Source organism: Aspergillus brunneoviolaceus, assembly GCF_003184695.1.
Source record: "Aspergillus brunneoviolaceus CBS 621.78 unplaced genomic scaffold BO95scaffold_35, whole genome shotgun sequence".
Classification (NCBI taxonomy): Eukaryota; Fungi; Ascomycota; class Eurotiomycetes; order Eurotiales; family Aspergillaceae; genus Aspergillus; species Aspergillus brunneoviolaceus.
The window spans coordinates 352,229-365,209 of NW_020290765.1; the positions used below are offsets into that span (position 1 = coordinate 352,229).

General features: G+C 52.3%; 3 protein-coding genes across 3 annotated transcripts; 1 reads left to right on the plus strand and 2 right to left on the minus strand.

Annotated features, from left to right (window-relative positions):
* Positions 1-1,158: 1,158 nt before the first annotated feature.
* On the minus strand, positions 1,159-2,288 carry BO95DRAFT_496816 (uncharacterized protein; the record flags this gene model as incomplete). The annotated part of the gene is made up of 2 exons (XM_025590867.1): positions 1,830-2,288; positions 1,159-1,735 (listed from the first exon to the last, which is right to left on the minus strand). Exons 1-2 carry the CDS (start codon positions 2,255-2,257, stop codon positions 1,159-1,161), a joined length of 1,005 nt encoding a protein of 334 aa, XP_025442152.1. The 5' UTR covers positions 2,258-2,288.
* Positions 2,289-6,650: 4,362 nt separating this feature from the next.
* BO95DRAFT_363536 (uncharacterized protein) lies at positions 6,651-8,419 on the plus strand (the record flags this gene model as incomplete). The annotated part of the gene is made up of 2 exons (XM_025582619.1): positions 6,651-7,158; positions 7,215-8,419. 2 exons carry the CDS (start codon positions 6,651-6,653, stop codon positions 8,417-8,419), a joined length of 1,713 nt encoding a protein of 570 aa, XP_025442153.1.
* Positions 8,420-10,184: 1,765 nt separating this feature from the next.
* On the minus strand, positions 10,185-11,274 carry BO95DRAFT_514619 (uncharacterized protein; the record flags this gene model as incomplete). The annotated part of the gene is made up of 2 exons (XM_025591689.1): positions 10,185-10,840; positions 10,896-11,274. The coding sequence occupies 2 exons, from the start codon at positions 11,272-11,274 to the stop codon at positions 10,185-10,187; spliced, it is 1,035 nt and encodes a 344-aa protein (XP_025442154.1).
* Positions 11,275-12,981: the final 1,707 nt, after the last annotated feature.

A 12,981-nucleotide genomic window follows, 5' to 3' on the forward strand; every position in this document is an offset into this window, starting at 1 on the left:
TGGTCGTATCCGGCTTGGATCATTGAGACCGGTCAGCGTCTTTGTGCGAGGTCGGGGTGAACGGGAGGGAATGGGAGGTGGGGATGAGGAGATTCGGGATCCATCAAACTTGCTTGTTGAAGAAGGTGAGCTGGCAGACAAGTACGTAACAAGCAAAAAAGTCAGACATCCATGATCCATGCTCAGGTGGTTTGATGATATATGACTTAAGTCAGTTGCCTAGTACAGTACCACTAGCGATTGCGGTGCTAGACAATCCTATAACTATTCTTTATCAGGTCCGGAGCTGAGTACTCGAATAGGGAATCTACTCCTAGATTCGGACGACAGATCGATTGCCTGACCCAGTTGAGATAAGAGGCGTTCGTCAGCTTCCGAAGCTCTCTCTCTCTCTATCTCCGGCTATTCCACCCTAGACCCACAGATCTTACAAGTAGACTCAGGGCTTAGAAAGGGTTCGGAGACTCAGGTAAGGGACCCAGGGACCGGGGAGCTGGCTCCCGGGGACCAGATTGAGTTATGAATCCTTGGTATATATACATACCACTTGCTCTGCGGCCAAATACCATGGATTTCCGATGACCCCGACCCTGAGCTCAGCTCCTCTACTTCCTCAGAAAATTGTGGCCCGCAGTCCACAAGCGAAAGTATGCTAGATAGATACCACAAAGCTCCCTGGCTGAAGTGCAACCTGTCGAAATCGGGTCTAGTCTCCGCAGTTAGTAGTGCTGGACTCATGGATGAAGCCAAATATGGAAGTTCTGGATTTCCACGAGTCGAGAGCCCTAACGAGGGTTAATTCCACCCACCCCAACGCTTCTATATGCACTTCTTCTAGTTTGGCTAGGAAGAGTTTTGTTCTCCTCTAGTCAAGGATGGTGACTGCCACAGCAACCCCTTTCATTGCATGTGTGTGGTACGCCTGGGTAATGTGCCCCAAATGCCCTTTGGTGTTACGCAGTCTTTGTGTGCATAGCGCAGCTTTGTTAGTCCTATTCTGTCAAACCGAAGCATAGTTCATCCGGTCTTCGGCTCCCAAGAAATTATCAAATCATAGAATTGTACACCAGGAAAACGCGGGTTTTCCTCGGATCTGCGCAATAATCTAGCTCTAGGACGCCATGGAGGGGAAGGAAGGAACGCGAGAAAGGAGATCAATTAAAGGAGGAGCTGCACCACTTGCGTCAGGACCAATGCGGCGAAAGCCGCTGCCAGCGACGACCCGGCGGACATGGTCCTCCCTGCAGCCCCCGTGTACCCAATATTCAGTGAGTTGTTGTTGAACCCGACCGTGCGCAGCCAGGTAGGGGTGACGGTGTCGTTGGCCAGGATGTCCGAATGGTAGGCATCCAGGACGCCCGCGAAGCGCAGCGTGAACTGCCCCTCGGCTGGGTCCCCGTAGAATCGATCCTCGTCTTTGCCGTAGGTTCGATGGCTCTCAAAGTACCCGCGGATAGTGTAGCTTGCCGTCTCGCCGTCGAACTCCAGACTAACCGTCATAGCTGGCCACTCAGGCTGGTAGATGCCGTCATTGTCCTGGGCCCAGGGACCGGGTTCAATGTACCAGGGAACTATCTCTGTGGTGGAGCAGTTGGTCATGTTGGCTCTGAGAGCTCCCGAGCCGTCGTAATATGTATTGATGGTGCTTGAGAGACGATATGGTGGGCTCTGAGTAGTTTTGTTCAGTTCCCAATAGAACCAATCTTCGCCGTCCTTGTCGTCACGATACGTGGGTCTACCCCCCGCCCCTCTAGTCAGCCCTCTGTGATTCAAAATTTTGTAGTAAGGGCGAGTAACAGAGTCACTCGGGGATAGGGAAAGCGACGAACTGGGACGAAACATAGCTCCATTGTAAGGAGAGAAGATCCACCAGGGGCTCGCCAAAGCTAGTGATTGTAGAAAAGTCGAAGCTAGGGTCCCAGAGCATGAGGAAGGCATTCACGGGATCGCTGCTATTGTTCAATATGCTTGGCTCAGTCAAGGCGAGGATCGTGTCATATTGTACGGTGGTCGTAGTATTGGCGAGCAACGGGCACTGGGTGCTGTCGTTCGCAGCTAGGCCCGTGAAGGGCATCAATTTCAACTCGGTAGTCCCATTGTAGTACGAGCCCACCCAGTAGTACGGATCGTGAAGAAGCGTCACGTTGTTGGGCCGGAAGGGCAGGGAAGCATTGTAGCTTGCATCATCCGCAGCGGTGGTGAGGAAGGGAAAGGCGAGGCTGAAGATCACAGCCTGAGCTGATACAGAGACACGCATTGTGCCTCCCTTGTGGAGGCCACTGGGCAATTTGGGCCTTGAGTCAATTATAAGGTATTTCTCCTTCTGTAGCCAAGCAGTGCTTGGGCTAGTGGGGTCTTAAACTTCTGTGGTAGCTTAGCCATGAACCAAGCCTTGCCGTTTAGTGCTTGGTCTCGGCTATTTACCCGAGAAGGGCTCGGTGACTCCGTATTATTGACTTCTAGTATTGGCATAACTATTATAAATTATCTATTGTCTGAGAATCACATCTATGACCTATATTATACTGTCACCCGAACTTGATCAAATGTGTTGCGGAGACTATCCAATTGACTGAATTCAGAGCACGCCCGAAAGCCAGAGGAAGGGTTGAGCCGGTTTATGTCTATTTGCATGTCAGATGTCCGTCCCTTAATCTAATTGGTTTAGCATTACCTCGTCACGAATTAGCCTGCAGTGGTCCAATGGAGTAATCCGAAGTTGGCGGATTTTCAATGGATTGTTCCTATTACTGCGGTCAAAAGAAAACTGTCTACTTCGACCGTGACCACATCCGGAAACAGAAATCAGAGCCGATATCGGATGGCCCCGTTGACACCCACCCAACACCCAATCAAAATTCCCGAGTCGTTACCAGTTACCTAATCTCAAGGCCTTGTCGATTCTGACCCCTGAGGCTCCTTTGTTATGATTCAGGGACCGGAAGAAGGGTCTGAAGATTCCAACCCTTGAGCCTTGCTTCCAAACTCATCGCTGCATGGCTATGCAAAGGTCTCACATACCGCATTATAAGCTATTTGATGTCTACATTAGATTCAACAGATCGCGAGATCCTGCTGAATGTCTCAGATCGACCGCGGAATTTCCGCCACAAGCTTTCGCCAACGCCAGCGATGAATGACAGTAGTCCCACACGAAGTTACTTAATAGAATTGGAATTCCTCTTAGACCGATCCTGGCCTGACGAGCTAGTGAGACTAACCCCTAGCAGATTCACCTCGGAAATTCCTTCTATGGCCAGAAGCTGCGCGATGCTTAGCATGGCCGCTCCTGTGAACCTCGGGTCTCACGGTCGTGTGGAAGTAGAGGTGCTGAACCCAGGCATCCGATATTTCGAGAGTGATAGTCATCAGCAACTCGTGGTATTTTGATGCGAGTGAGGCAACAAGGACCCTGTCGGGTCCCTGAGTCCCCTGATTCCTGCGATGGTGGTGCATGAACCCTGCAGAGATTCGCAAGATCGATCTCAGAGCGGAACAGCCGGATAGAAACTTGAGGCTGACGTACGCCTCTTAACTAGATCAGGCAATCAATCGGCAGATCATTTTAGCTAGGAGGAAAGTTCCCATTCGGGTTAGCTCCGGACCTTAAGGTTAAGGTATTGCAGCCGTAGGGCTCGCTTATTTACTGTGATAGTATAATTACCACCGATCTATCGACTAAGGAATAGGGTGCCATTCATTTTGCTGAATGCCTTTTCTATTTCACTCGGTACCTGATTCTGTCTACCAATTCACTTCCATCAGATGGGTCCGCAATCTCCGAATTGCCTCTTTCCCCTTCACCTTTCTCCACCACGACACTTTTCGTATGCCGATCTCGGTCTTGATATCGAGAAGATACTACCCTAGTAGAGTATCGCCGGAGCTCTTTGTATCGAACCCACTTTCTGTCAATATGGTGAGATTCGAAAATGCAGGGCGAAGTGAATGTCGTCTCATGTATACCACATAGATGCTCTAATCTCGCCGCGTCTACTTTTTATGCCAGAGAAGAGCCTTCCACAATATGAAATTGAATACCAATGCTTGTTTCTTACTTACTGTACCTCAAAGCCAGCAGCACATGATGAAGCCTGCGCCTAATGGGCCCCAGAGGACCACTGTTTTTCGAGTGCGTTCTATACTAAGGCCAAGGGAGCTTAGTTTTACATTGTTCGTGCCCACATAGTTCGCAGTAGACTAGACATTTTCGTGCAAAAGTACTCACTGGCAGTATAGGCATCCCCTAGAGTGCAATAGTTCGATGTCGTGAGAGCAGACTAGAAAACGTCTTAGCGAGTCTTGGTGTATATAAAGGGGACTGCTCTGTCAATCCTTGAGTCTTTCACAGCAATTCATCTTTCAGTCACTCATTTGTCTCTACCTTCAGTCATTCTTTCTTTCTCACCTTTATTTCATTTTCTTTACCAGACTTTCTTTACAACCTCATCATGCTCTTTGTTCAAATCTAACTCGTTCCTTTATTCATTCTTTCATATCTCAAGATCGTCATGTATGTGCCTGCCTTATTGGCAGCCGGCGCCCTTGCCGGAACAGCTACAGCAAGCACCACTTCTTGTCCGAAGGCCTGCTCTTTGAGCACCAATCCTTTTAAATGGATTCCCTACCATTCCGTCAGTCGAGTCGCTACTTGCAGCCAGCCCATGTTGCTCGACTTCGCTCTTTACAACCCATTGAATGATTCCCAGACCCACTCAACCATCTACGCCTGCACCACGGAAGAGGAGGATACTTCTACCTCTTCTGTAGCGAAGAGAGCCGTAGTTGCGGTAAATTCTACTTCGACTACGTCTTCTGTGAACTTTGAGTTGGGTACTTGGGGATCTGCCGTCGACTCGGCCGACGACCAGCTTCAGAAGGCCCTGACTGATCTGGAAGCTTACATGGTATCTGACACGGACAGAAACTTCATGTTTGCGTACTCCGGGCAGGCGGTGATTGGACTCTATATCGGGGGCCGATATGACCCTTCTACCACCGCTGCTACCTTAGCGGGGTTGATGCGTTCCTCTCTTTCCTCCGAGGGGTCATTTAACCAAATGGCTCTGCAGTCCTGTGGGTCTACCGCCAACTATATGGTTGGACTGGCCATCAGTCTGGATGGAGACCTTCCTGCGGTGCAGCAACTGGTGAAGACGTGGAGCGAGGCAGGCTGTGTCACGGGGTTTGACTCGTTTGACTCCAACACTGACTTGACCGCGACGCTGGCCACTGTTGCTCCGCTCCGCTCCAACTCCGCGACGCTCGCTGCTCGCGACGATACCTGCTCCACCGTGCAGGTGGTTTCGGGCGATTCCTGTACGAGCCTGGTGACAGAATGCGGCATCACTTCCACGGAATTCTACGACTACAACACCGCTTCCGACCTTTGCTCCACCCTGGCAGTTGGTCAGTACGTGTGCTGTTCCTCGGGAGACCTACCAGACTATTCGCCCCAGCCATACAGTAATGGCACCTGTTACACGTACCTGGTGGAGTCGGGTGACTCGTGCTCCACGATTGCTGCATCGAACAGCCTGACCGTCGATGATATCGACTCATTCAACAATCACACCTGGGGATGGCTGGGATGTGATGACCTCCAGGCGGGCGAGAACATCTGTCTGAGTAGCGGGGATCCTCCCTTCCCCGCCCCAGTGACGGGCGCCACCTGCGGTCCCCAGGTTCCTGGTACTACGGCCAATGGCACCGACTATGACGAGTGGGCGACGCTGAATCCCTGCTCGCTCAACGCTTGTTGTGATGTCTGGGGCGAGTGTGGCACCACCCCGGAGTTCTGTACTATCACAGAGTCCACCACGGGCGCTCCAGGTACTGCGGAAGCCGACACGAATGGATGCATCTCGAACTGTGGCCTTGATATTGTCAATAACTCCACGGCTCCCGACGAGTTCTTTGCAATTGGGTACTTCGAATCCTTCAACGTCGAGCGCAGCTGTCTCACCATGGATGCCAGCATGATTGACACCAGCAAGTATACTCACATTATCTTCGCCTTTGGAACCATTAACTCCGACTATTCCATCAGCATTAATCAAACCGACCAGTTTGAACAGTTCCTCAATCTTACGGATGTCAAGAAAGTCGTCTCCTTCGGAGGGTGGGATTTCTCTACCTCCAGCGACACGTACACGATCTTCCGAGAGGGCGTGACGTCCACGAACCGCGCTCTCTTAGCACAGAATATCGGAGACTTTGTGTCTCAGTATGGCATTGACGGGGTGGACTTTGACTGGGAGTATCCTGGTGAGCCTGATATCCCGGGCATCCCCGCCGGTAGCGACGAGGATGGTACGAACTATGTGGCATTCCTGAAGGAAGTCCGGTCGGCTATTGGCACGGACAAGACCCTGTCCATCGCGATGCCCGCCTCGTACTGGTATCTTCGTGGCTTCCCCGTTGCCGATATCAACGATATCGTCGATTTCATTGTGTACATGACGTATGATCTCCACGGGCAGTGGGATTACGGAAACACTTCTGCCGATGATGGCTGCGCGGACGGCAACTGCCTGCGCTCGCACGTGAACCTGACGGAGACCACTTATGCCCTGTCCATGGTGACCAAAGCCGGGGCGGACTCCAACAAGTTGATGGTCGGAGTGGGCAGTTACGGCCGGTCCTTCGAGATGACTACAGCGAACTGCACCGGTCCGGAGTGCACCTACGTGGGCCCGGACTCGGGGGCCACGCCAGGCCGCTGCACTCAGACTGCGGGCTACATCGCCAACGCCGAGATTAACGAGATAATTGCCACCAATCCCACCGTGCAGGTTCTCTTCGACAGTGGCAGTGATTCTGACATCATCGTCTACAACGAGACCCAGTGGGTCGGATACATGACCAATACCACCAAGAGCACCCGGACCACCTACTACCAGGGTTTGAACATGGGTGGTACGACCGAGTGGGCAATCGATCTCGAGTCCTTTATCACTTCGCCTACCGACGCTACGGCCTTTGGCGAGTACCTCGTCGAGCTCAAGGCCGAGGTAGACGATGATGAGACCGAGTTCATTGCCACGAACCAGACTTGCTCTGACCCCAGTTCGGGTGATGAGAGCGGCCTGCAAGCCAGTGAAGAACGAGGGGTAGCTGCGTATGTTAATTGGCTAGTGGAGGATAGTTTGAAGTCGCGTATGTGTTGTTGCCTCCCTTCATGGAGCGAAGTTATTGCTAACCCTCTTATGCAGCGACTGAATGGACTCGCAAGATGTTCATGAGTACGGGAGCGGGGGCCACCCAGTGTGATCTTTACCCCGACGGAGAATGTCCCTTCCCAACGGGTTTCTGCTCAGACTATAACGTGTCGGCAGAGTACTGGGCCGAGTACGTCGTGGCTAATGCATACCAGTATATTACCGAGCTCGGGTCGCTGTTCGACTTTGCCACGCAGAACGAGACGCTGAGTATCGACGCCATCGTGGACGACTTCCCGGTCAAATCGGGGGCCACGGTACCCGACTGGGCGACAATTCTCACCAATGTCGGCGGGGTCATGGGCATTGTGGGGAGCGCTATCCCGGGGCTGGACGCGGAAGCGGACACAACGATGATCGGGACGCTGAGTGGGATCTTCTCGCTGGCGGGTTCCGACGTCTCCAGCGCCGACGCCACAGACGCGGAGACAACCACGCTGGAGGCGGCGGTGCAGACTGTTTACAGTGGCATGTACCAGAGCGTGAAGGATACGCTGATCGCGCTCTTTGAGACGGGCGACATCTCTTCTTGGCCCTCAGACTTGCGCACGGGCGACTACACCTTCGAGGTCGCCAATTTTCTCAATGGGCGGTACATGTTCGAGCTCACCGGCACGCAGGCGTCTGACATCGAGAATACCTTCAACAGCTATCTACGCCAGTACTTGGTGGGCACCGCGCTAGTTTCGGCTAATTACTACATCCTGAAGGGAGCGTACTCGACGAGCAAGTGCGCCTCGGTCTCCAGTGGCACTGTCATCGGCGACTACTGCTACACCCTCGAGTACCCCGGCGCCGGGTGGGAGCTGGTCAAGCAGATCATGACCGACCCGATCAGCAGCGACGACCTGACCAAGCTGACCGACACCTACGGCGTCGACCTCGAGACCCTGTATTCCAACTCCTACACCTGCCAGAACACCACGGGCACCTACAGCGGCGTCGTCGATATTGACGTCCTCACCGCCTCGTCCACCGTGCCCACCTGCTTCTTCAACCTGCCCGTCTTTACGGTGGAGACCTCGGATGAACCCACCATCAACAACTTCCTCTCCTCGCCCTGTCTCGTGTGGGACCGCAACACCACCGCCAAGACCGCCGAGCTGGGCGTCACCTGGATGCCGAGCAACCTGGCCGATGTGTTTGTCCGGGACTTCTGCGAGTGCAATGCCTCGGGGAGGGAGTGCTCGGAGGTGTAAGCCAGCTCCCTCGGGTGTACAGCATGTATGCTGAGCGGAAGACTCGGGGTTGTCCCCCCGCTTGTTGGAGGAGGTTGGATCAAAAGTTTATCTACCATGATATGTTTAACTCATAATCAATAATAGCATTATGTATACAATCTGCTACTATCCCATATTCCTCGTGAAGTGTTCATCAGTCCCCTCTCCATTCAGAATCAGAAGACTAGTATGATCACGACTTCCAAGGAAGGATTCGACAACTGTATCTCCACTTGAAGTTGATCTGTATACTGTGGATCTCTGCTATAAACGCTACATTGGGAATGGACCGACCAGTTCGTCATAACGAGGATTGTGTTGGGAGTTAGTGATTTCTATCTGATGGGTAGATATCTATATCCCACGGATCGAGCGCTCTATTCCGGAACCAACCACATACCTCCCGAAGGCGTGATTATATCGACACCGATGAAATCTCAAGGACGGGAAAGACGGAACGACTTCTCGGATCCTCGGCGGTTCTTTGCTAATAGAGCCAACTGGGCCCATCTGCGTGTGTGAACTAACTCGCTCGGTGAATTGCTGGATCGTCCACGGTGTAGCCCGGGTTACTCGGGGACGCTGACAGTACCCACCTAAGTTATTTAGCGTACTGTAGTTCTCTGGCCCTTTAGGCAAGAGGGGTCTCCTCGCTACGACGAATTTCGACATGTCGGAGTAGATTCATGGCGGATTGCATTTTGTTGGACGGGGCACAAGTCCTCAGCATCGTGCGGGGACCCCACAGGACTACTAAGATGCCACTGTACTACCTGGTTCTTGATGAATTGAAGTCTAGCTGGATATGAGAAGAGATGGTTACTCGAGTCCTGCCCTACTACTGTTGAAGGGTTGCATATGTAGGGTTCTTGCACTACCCATTCTTCGACTTTGGGTCGTGGGGAGCGCGATTATGCTTCCCTATGTTATGTGCCCTATCGCCTTGGCACTTGTCTTAGCATAAATGATAAGCTAGACCGTAACAGTGATAGAATCTCTTATGCTATTGGCAAGTGAGGTTGTATGCAGCTGCAGGACCACGTGCTGCTATCCCTGAACATATTTTGATCAGCGTCTGCGACGCTTGCTGCCAATCGCGGTGGTTGTTGGCTTTTGAAGAAATAAAATGAAGCCCCCTCAGTGGATAACGCATATATCTAAGAACTAGGCTACTAGTTAGGGCATCGGTATCGAGCCATAAAGAGAAAAGGAGAAAAAGTAAAAGAGAAAGAGAAAGCGGTCTTGTTGCAGCCGGGATTGGAAATGAAAGAGATCTGAATTCCTAACACCACCGCCCTGCGCCAGTGGAGCCGGCGATAATCCTTCGATTGGATCCGTTTGTCTTCGAGACTCGCTTCTTTCTCATGGTCTGTCCCTAGGCTCGTGGTAGATCTTTTTCCAACCACAGGCCGACGAGTGGACGACATAGCAGGTGACCATCAGATACCGTACTGTCCGAGCCTCGGAGGTCTCTCTGCCCGCTTGAGCTTGAGTATATAAGTACATCTTATAGACCTTTCCCCAACATACCAGGCTTGTTTGATTAGTTCTTGGGCTCCCGGTATGGTGGTAGCGGTTCCCACTATCTAAGCTACACCGAGCTCTCGCTTTTATCATCATCCTCATCCTCATTATCAGACTCGTTCCTGAACAAGGAATCAATCCTAGAGGAGCCGACGGGAGCGGAGACTTCACCCTGTGGGTGGTGGCACTGGCTTCCTAAATCCGGAAAGCGAAGTTCCCATTACGGACATTTAGCCTCGCACACGCCCGCCCGATCCAACAACAAATCAAAGGCCGGAACGTTGGCACCACAGTCCCAGTTTGAAGTCCGGTGGTCTACGAGGTGCACAATGACTCGTTCCGTGGCCGCTACGTCTTGTCTCTCCGACAAAATGATCCCGAGACTGTCGGGCCAGCACCCGGCTATGATCGCAAGCATCTCACTCTCGCCCAAGGGAAAGCCCTTGGATCGTGCTAAGGCCTCAGGCAAGATCTTTCCGTACTCTTCGGGACCAAGCGCAGAATCCCTGTAGTAGGCAACCTGGCAGATCACGGATGGTTTAATTTGAAGTGATGGTCGAGCATGGAGAATGAACTGGAGCAGGTGAATGGAGCGGAATCCCAGGGCGACGGCTTGTTCCAGTACGCGCTCCGTCACTGGGACCTGGAGTTCATGCGTGAGAAGAAGCTGGAATGAGGCCAGCTTGTCATCGTCCCAGTCCGGGCCCGTTAGCGAGAGGAGAACATCTTCCGGCATGACGGTGTTTGGTCGAAGCGTGAGAATCTCGCGAAAAATCCCCTCGAGATTTGCGGGCCCAGAACCGTCGCATAAGGAAAATGGCAGCGCGGCGGAGAGCTCGATGGAAGGACGCTCCCTCAAGAGGACTCGTGATCGCCCTAAGTCTCTCAGTGCAAGCCACAAGGATGTCGGACAAAGGGGCTCCGGGCCAACGCTGCAACACCCGTTGGAGCACCCAGTCCGGCGACTCACAGACCAGCTCCACAGTCTCTGGAGACAGCATTAAGTCATCGGGCGCTCTGTTTAGGAGTCCACCCACGGTTAAAGACAAATGGTCCCGCCGGACTTTCGGCTCAGCAGACGGCTTTCGCTTGGTCACCAACTGAAAGGAACGCCGGGTCGCCAGGGCGGACTTCAAGATCTCGTCTGTGATCTGCTCGGATGTGTTGGTGGTCACCACCTGATAAACTTCCCAATCGGCCGCCGCTGACTGAACTGCTTGCATCCATTCCATGGTTAAAGTCATATGTGGTGTACGGTCAAGGAGCATTTTCGCATCCGCATCGCTCAATGATGCAGCATGTACGGCCATGGTAAATGTATCCTGGTCAAGCTTAAGGTTGGGGTCACTTGACACTAATGACGCCAAATGCTGGCGACTACAGCCTGATGTAAGGATCCTCTCCAGGTCCGTGAGAGAGAATTGGCGAGGAGTGGAATCGCAAGCAAGTGAAATGTCGATAAGTTTGAATTCAGCTGGAACAAAACCGTGGGTGGCCCAAAGAATCACGTCGTTAGGAAACCCTCAAGGTTGCATTTGATCTGAAGAGGAGCTCCGTGAACAGCGCCTGATGACGAGAGTTGGCAAGAGCCGCTCGAACGGCCTTTTCTGATATTACCGTCGACAAGTCCAGCGGATTCATTGCTAGTGTATACTGAAAGACCTCTCGAGCATCCTGCTCCACCGAGTAGTGTTCTAGTGCACTCCAAAATGACTGAGAGGCCATGAAGTGGCTGTCAAACGGCAGCACGCTCGCGACAAATTGTTCGACATTTTGGAGGGTCTCACTGAAGTGGAAAAGGTGTCGGAGAGTCCTCTCAGTGACACGTAATATGGCTTCGGATGCTATAAGCATGTTCAAAATTTTGAGCGCATGACGGAACATGTGTTTTTGGATCTTCTTGGAATATTTAAAGCCTGCGAATTGGTCGGCCAAGATGCCTATTTGTTGGTAATTCTCGCGTGACAGGGATGCTGGCTCTCGATCGACCAGAACTGTCTCTATAGCAGTCTGTATATCCTCTGACTCAGCCTGACTGAGTACTAAATGCAGAACCCTCGGTTGCCCGGGCTCAATGGCAGATATCAGCGCGGACTGAGTAATATTCGCGCCACATCCGATCAGGTAAGATGCGAGCTCAAAGTGACTTGCGCCACATGCAAAGGAAAGCCCGGTTTGCGTCACCACGGGTCGGTTGATGTCCCATCCCCGAGACAAGAGTGCTTCAATGATTTCTCTGAAGTCATACCGAGAGCCTAGGTAGAAGAGCGTTGGCTTCGAATCCACGACTAGGGCGTTGTATCCGCCGTTGATCAGTTACGAAAGAGACCTGCGATCCCGCAGGGTAAAGCTTTTGACCCATCTGTCAAAAGGAAACTTCCTATACTCGTTTTCGGCGGACCAGAAACCTTGCAAGTATCTTGCAAGAGGTACTTCCTGTCTTAGCTTTCAAGCCTGAGCACAATGAATAGCCATGATCTTGAAGCGTACGCGTCAAAGGTATTCTTGTTTTTGTCCAACCACCAGGAGGTGGGGACAGAAGGGGCTCGTATCCATAGGCTAGAGGGCTGGTGATCATTGAGATAAGACACGCAATGTGCGGCCATGCGAGCATGCGCGATCTCGGGACTGTACTCTGCTAATGTTTGGATGCAAAAACTTCTGAGGTGATGAGGAGGTTAGCTCAACAATCGTAGGGCATAAATCCAGAACATCTCGGGTGGTGAGATTTGACCATTTCTTCCCAGCATTGTAGTTGACAGCAGAGAGAAAAACCGGAACTTCGGACAACTCTTTATGCAAACCATATTCGAGGAGTGTCAGTATCAGTCGGATTTGTTCTTGCCCTTCGGGGTCCTGATTTCTAGGACGAAGCAGTCGGAAATCCCGCGCTCAAACACGATGTTATCCGATCGCGTAATCGCACAAGTAGAAGGGACAAGCCATGCCTCCCTGTGTGAGACTAGCAGGTGCTCCTCAATACCGGGCTCGGGGGGGAGGGGGGGTCGCTTCTCTTC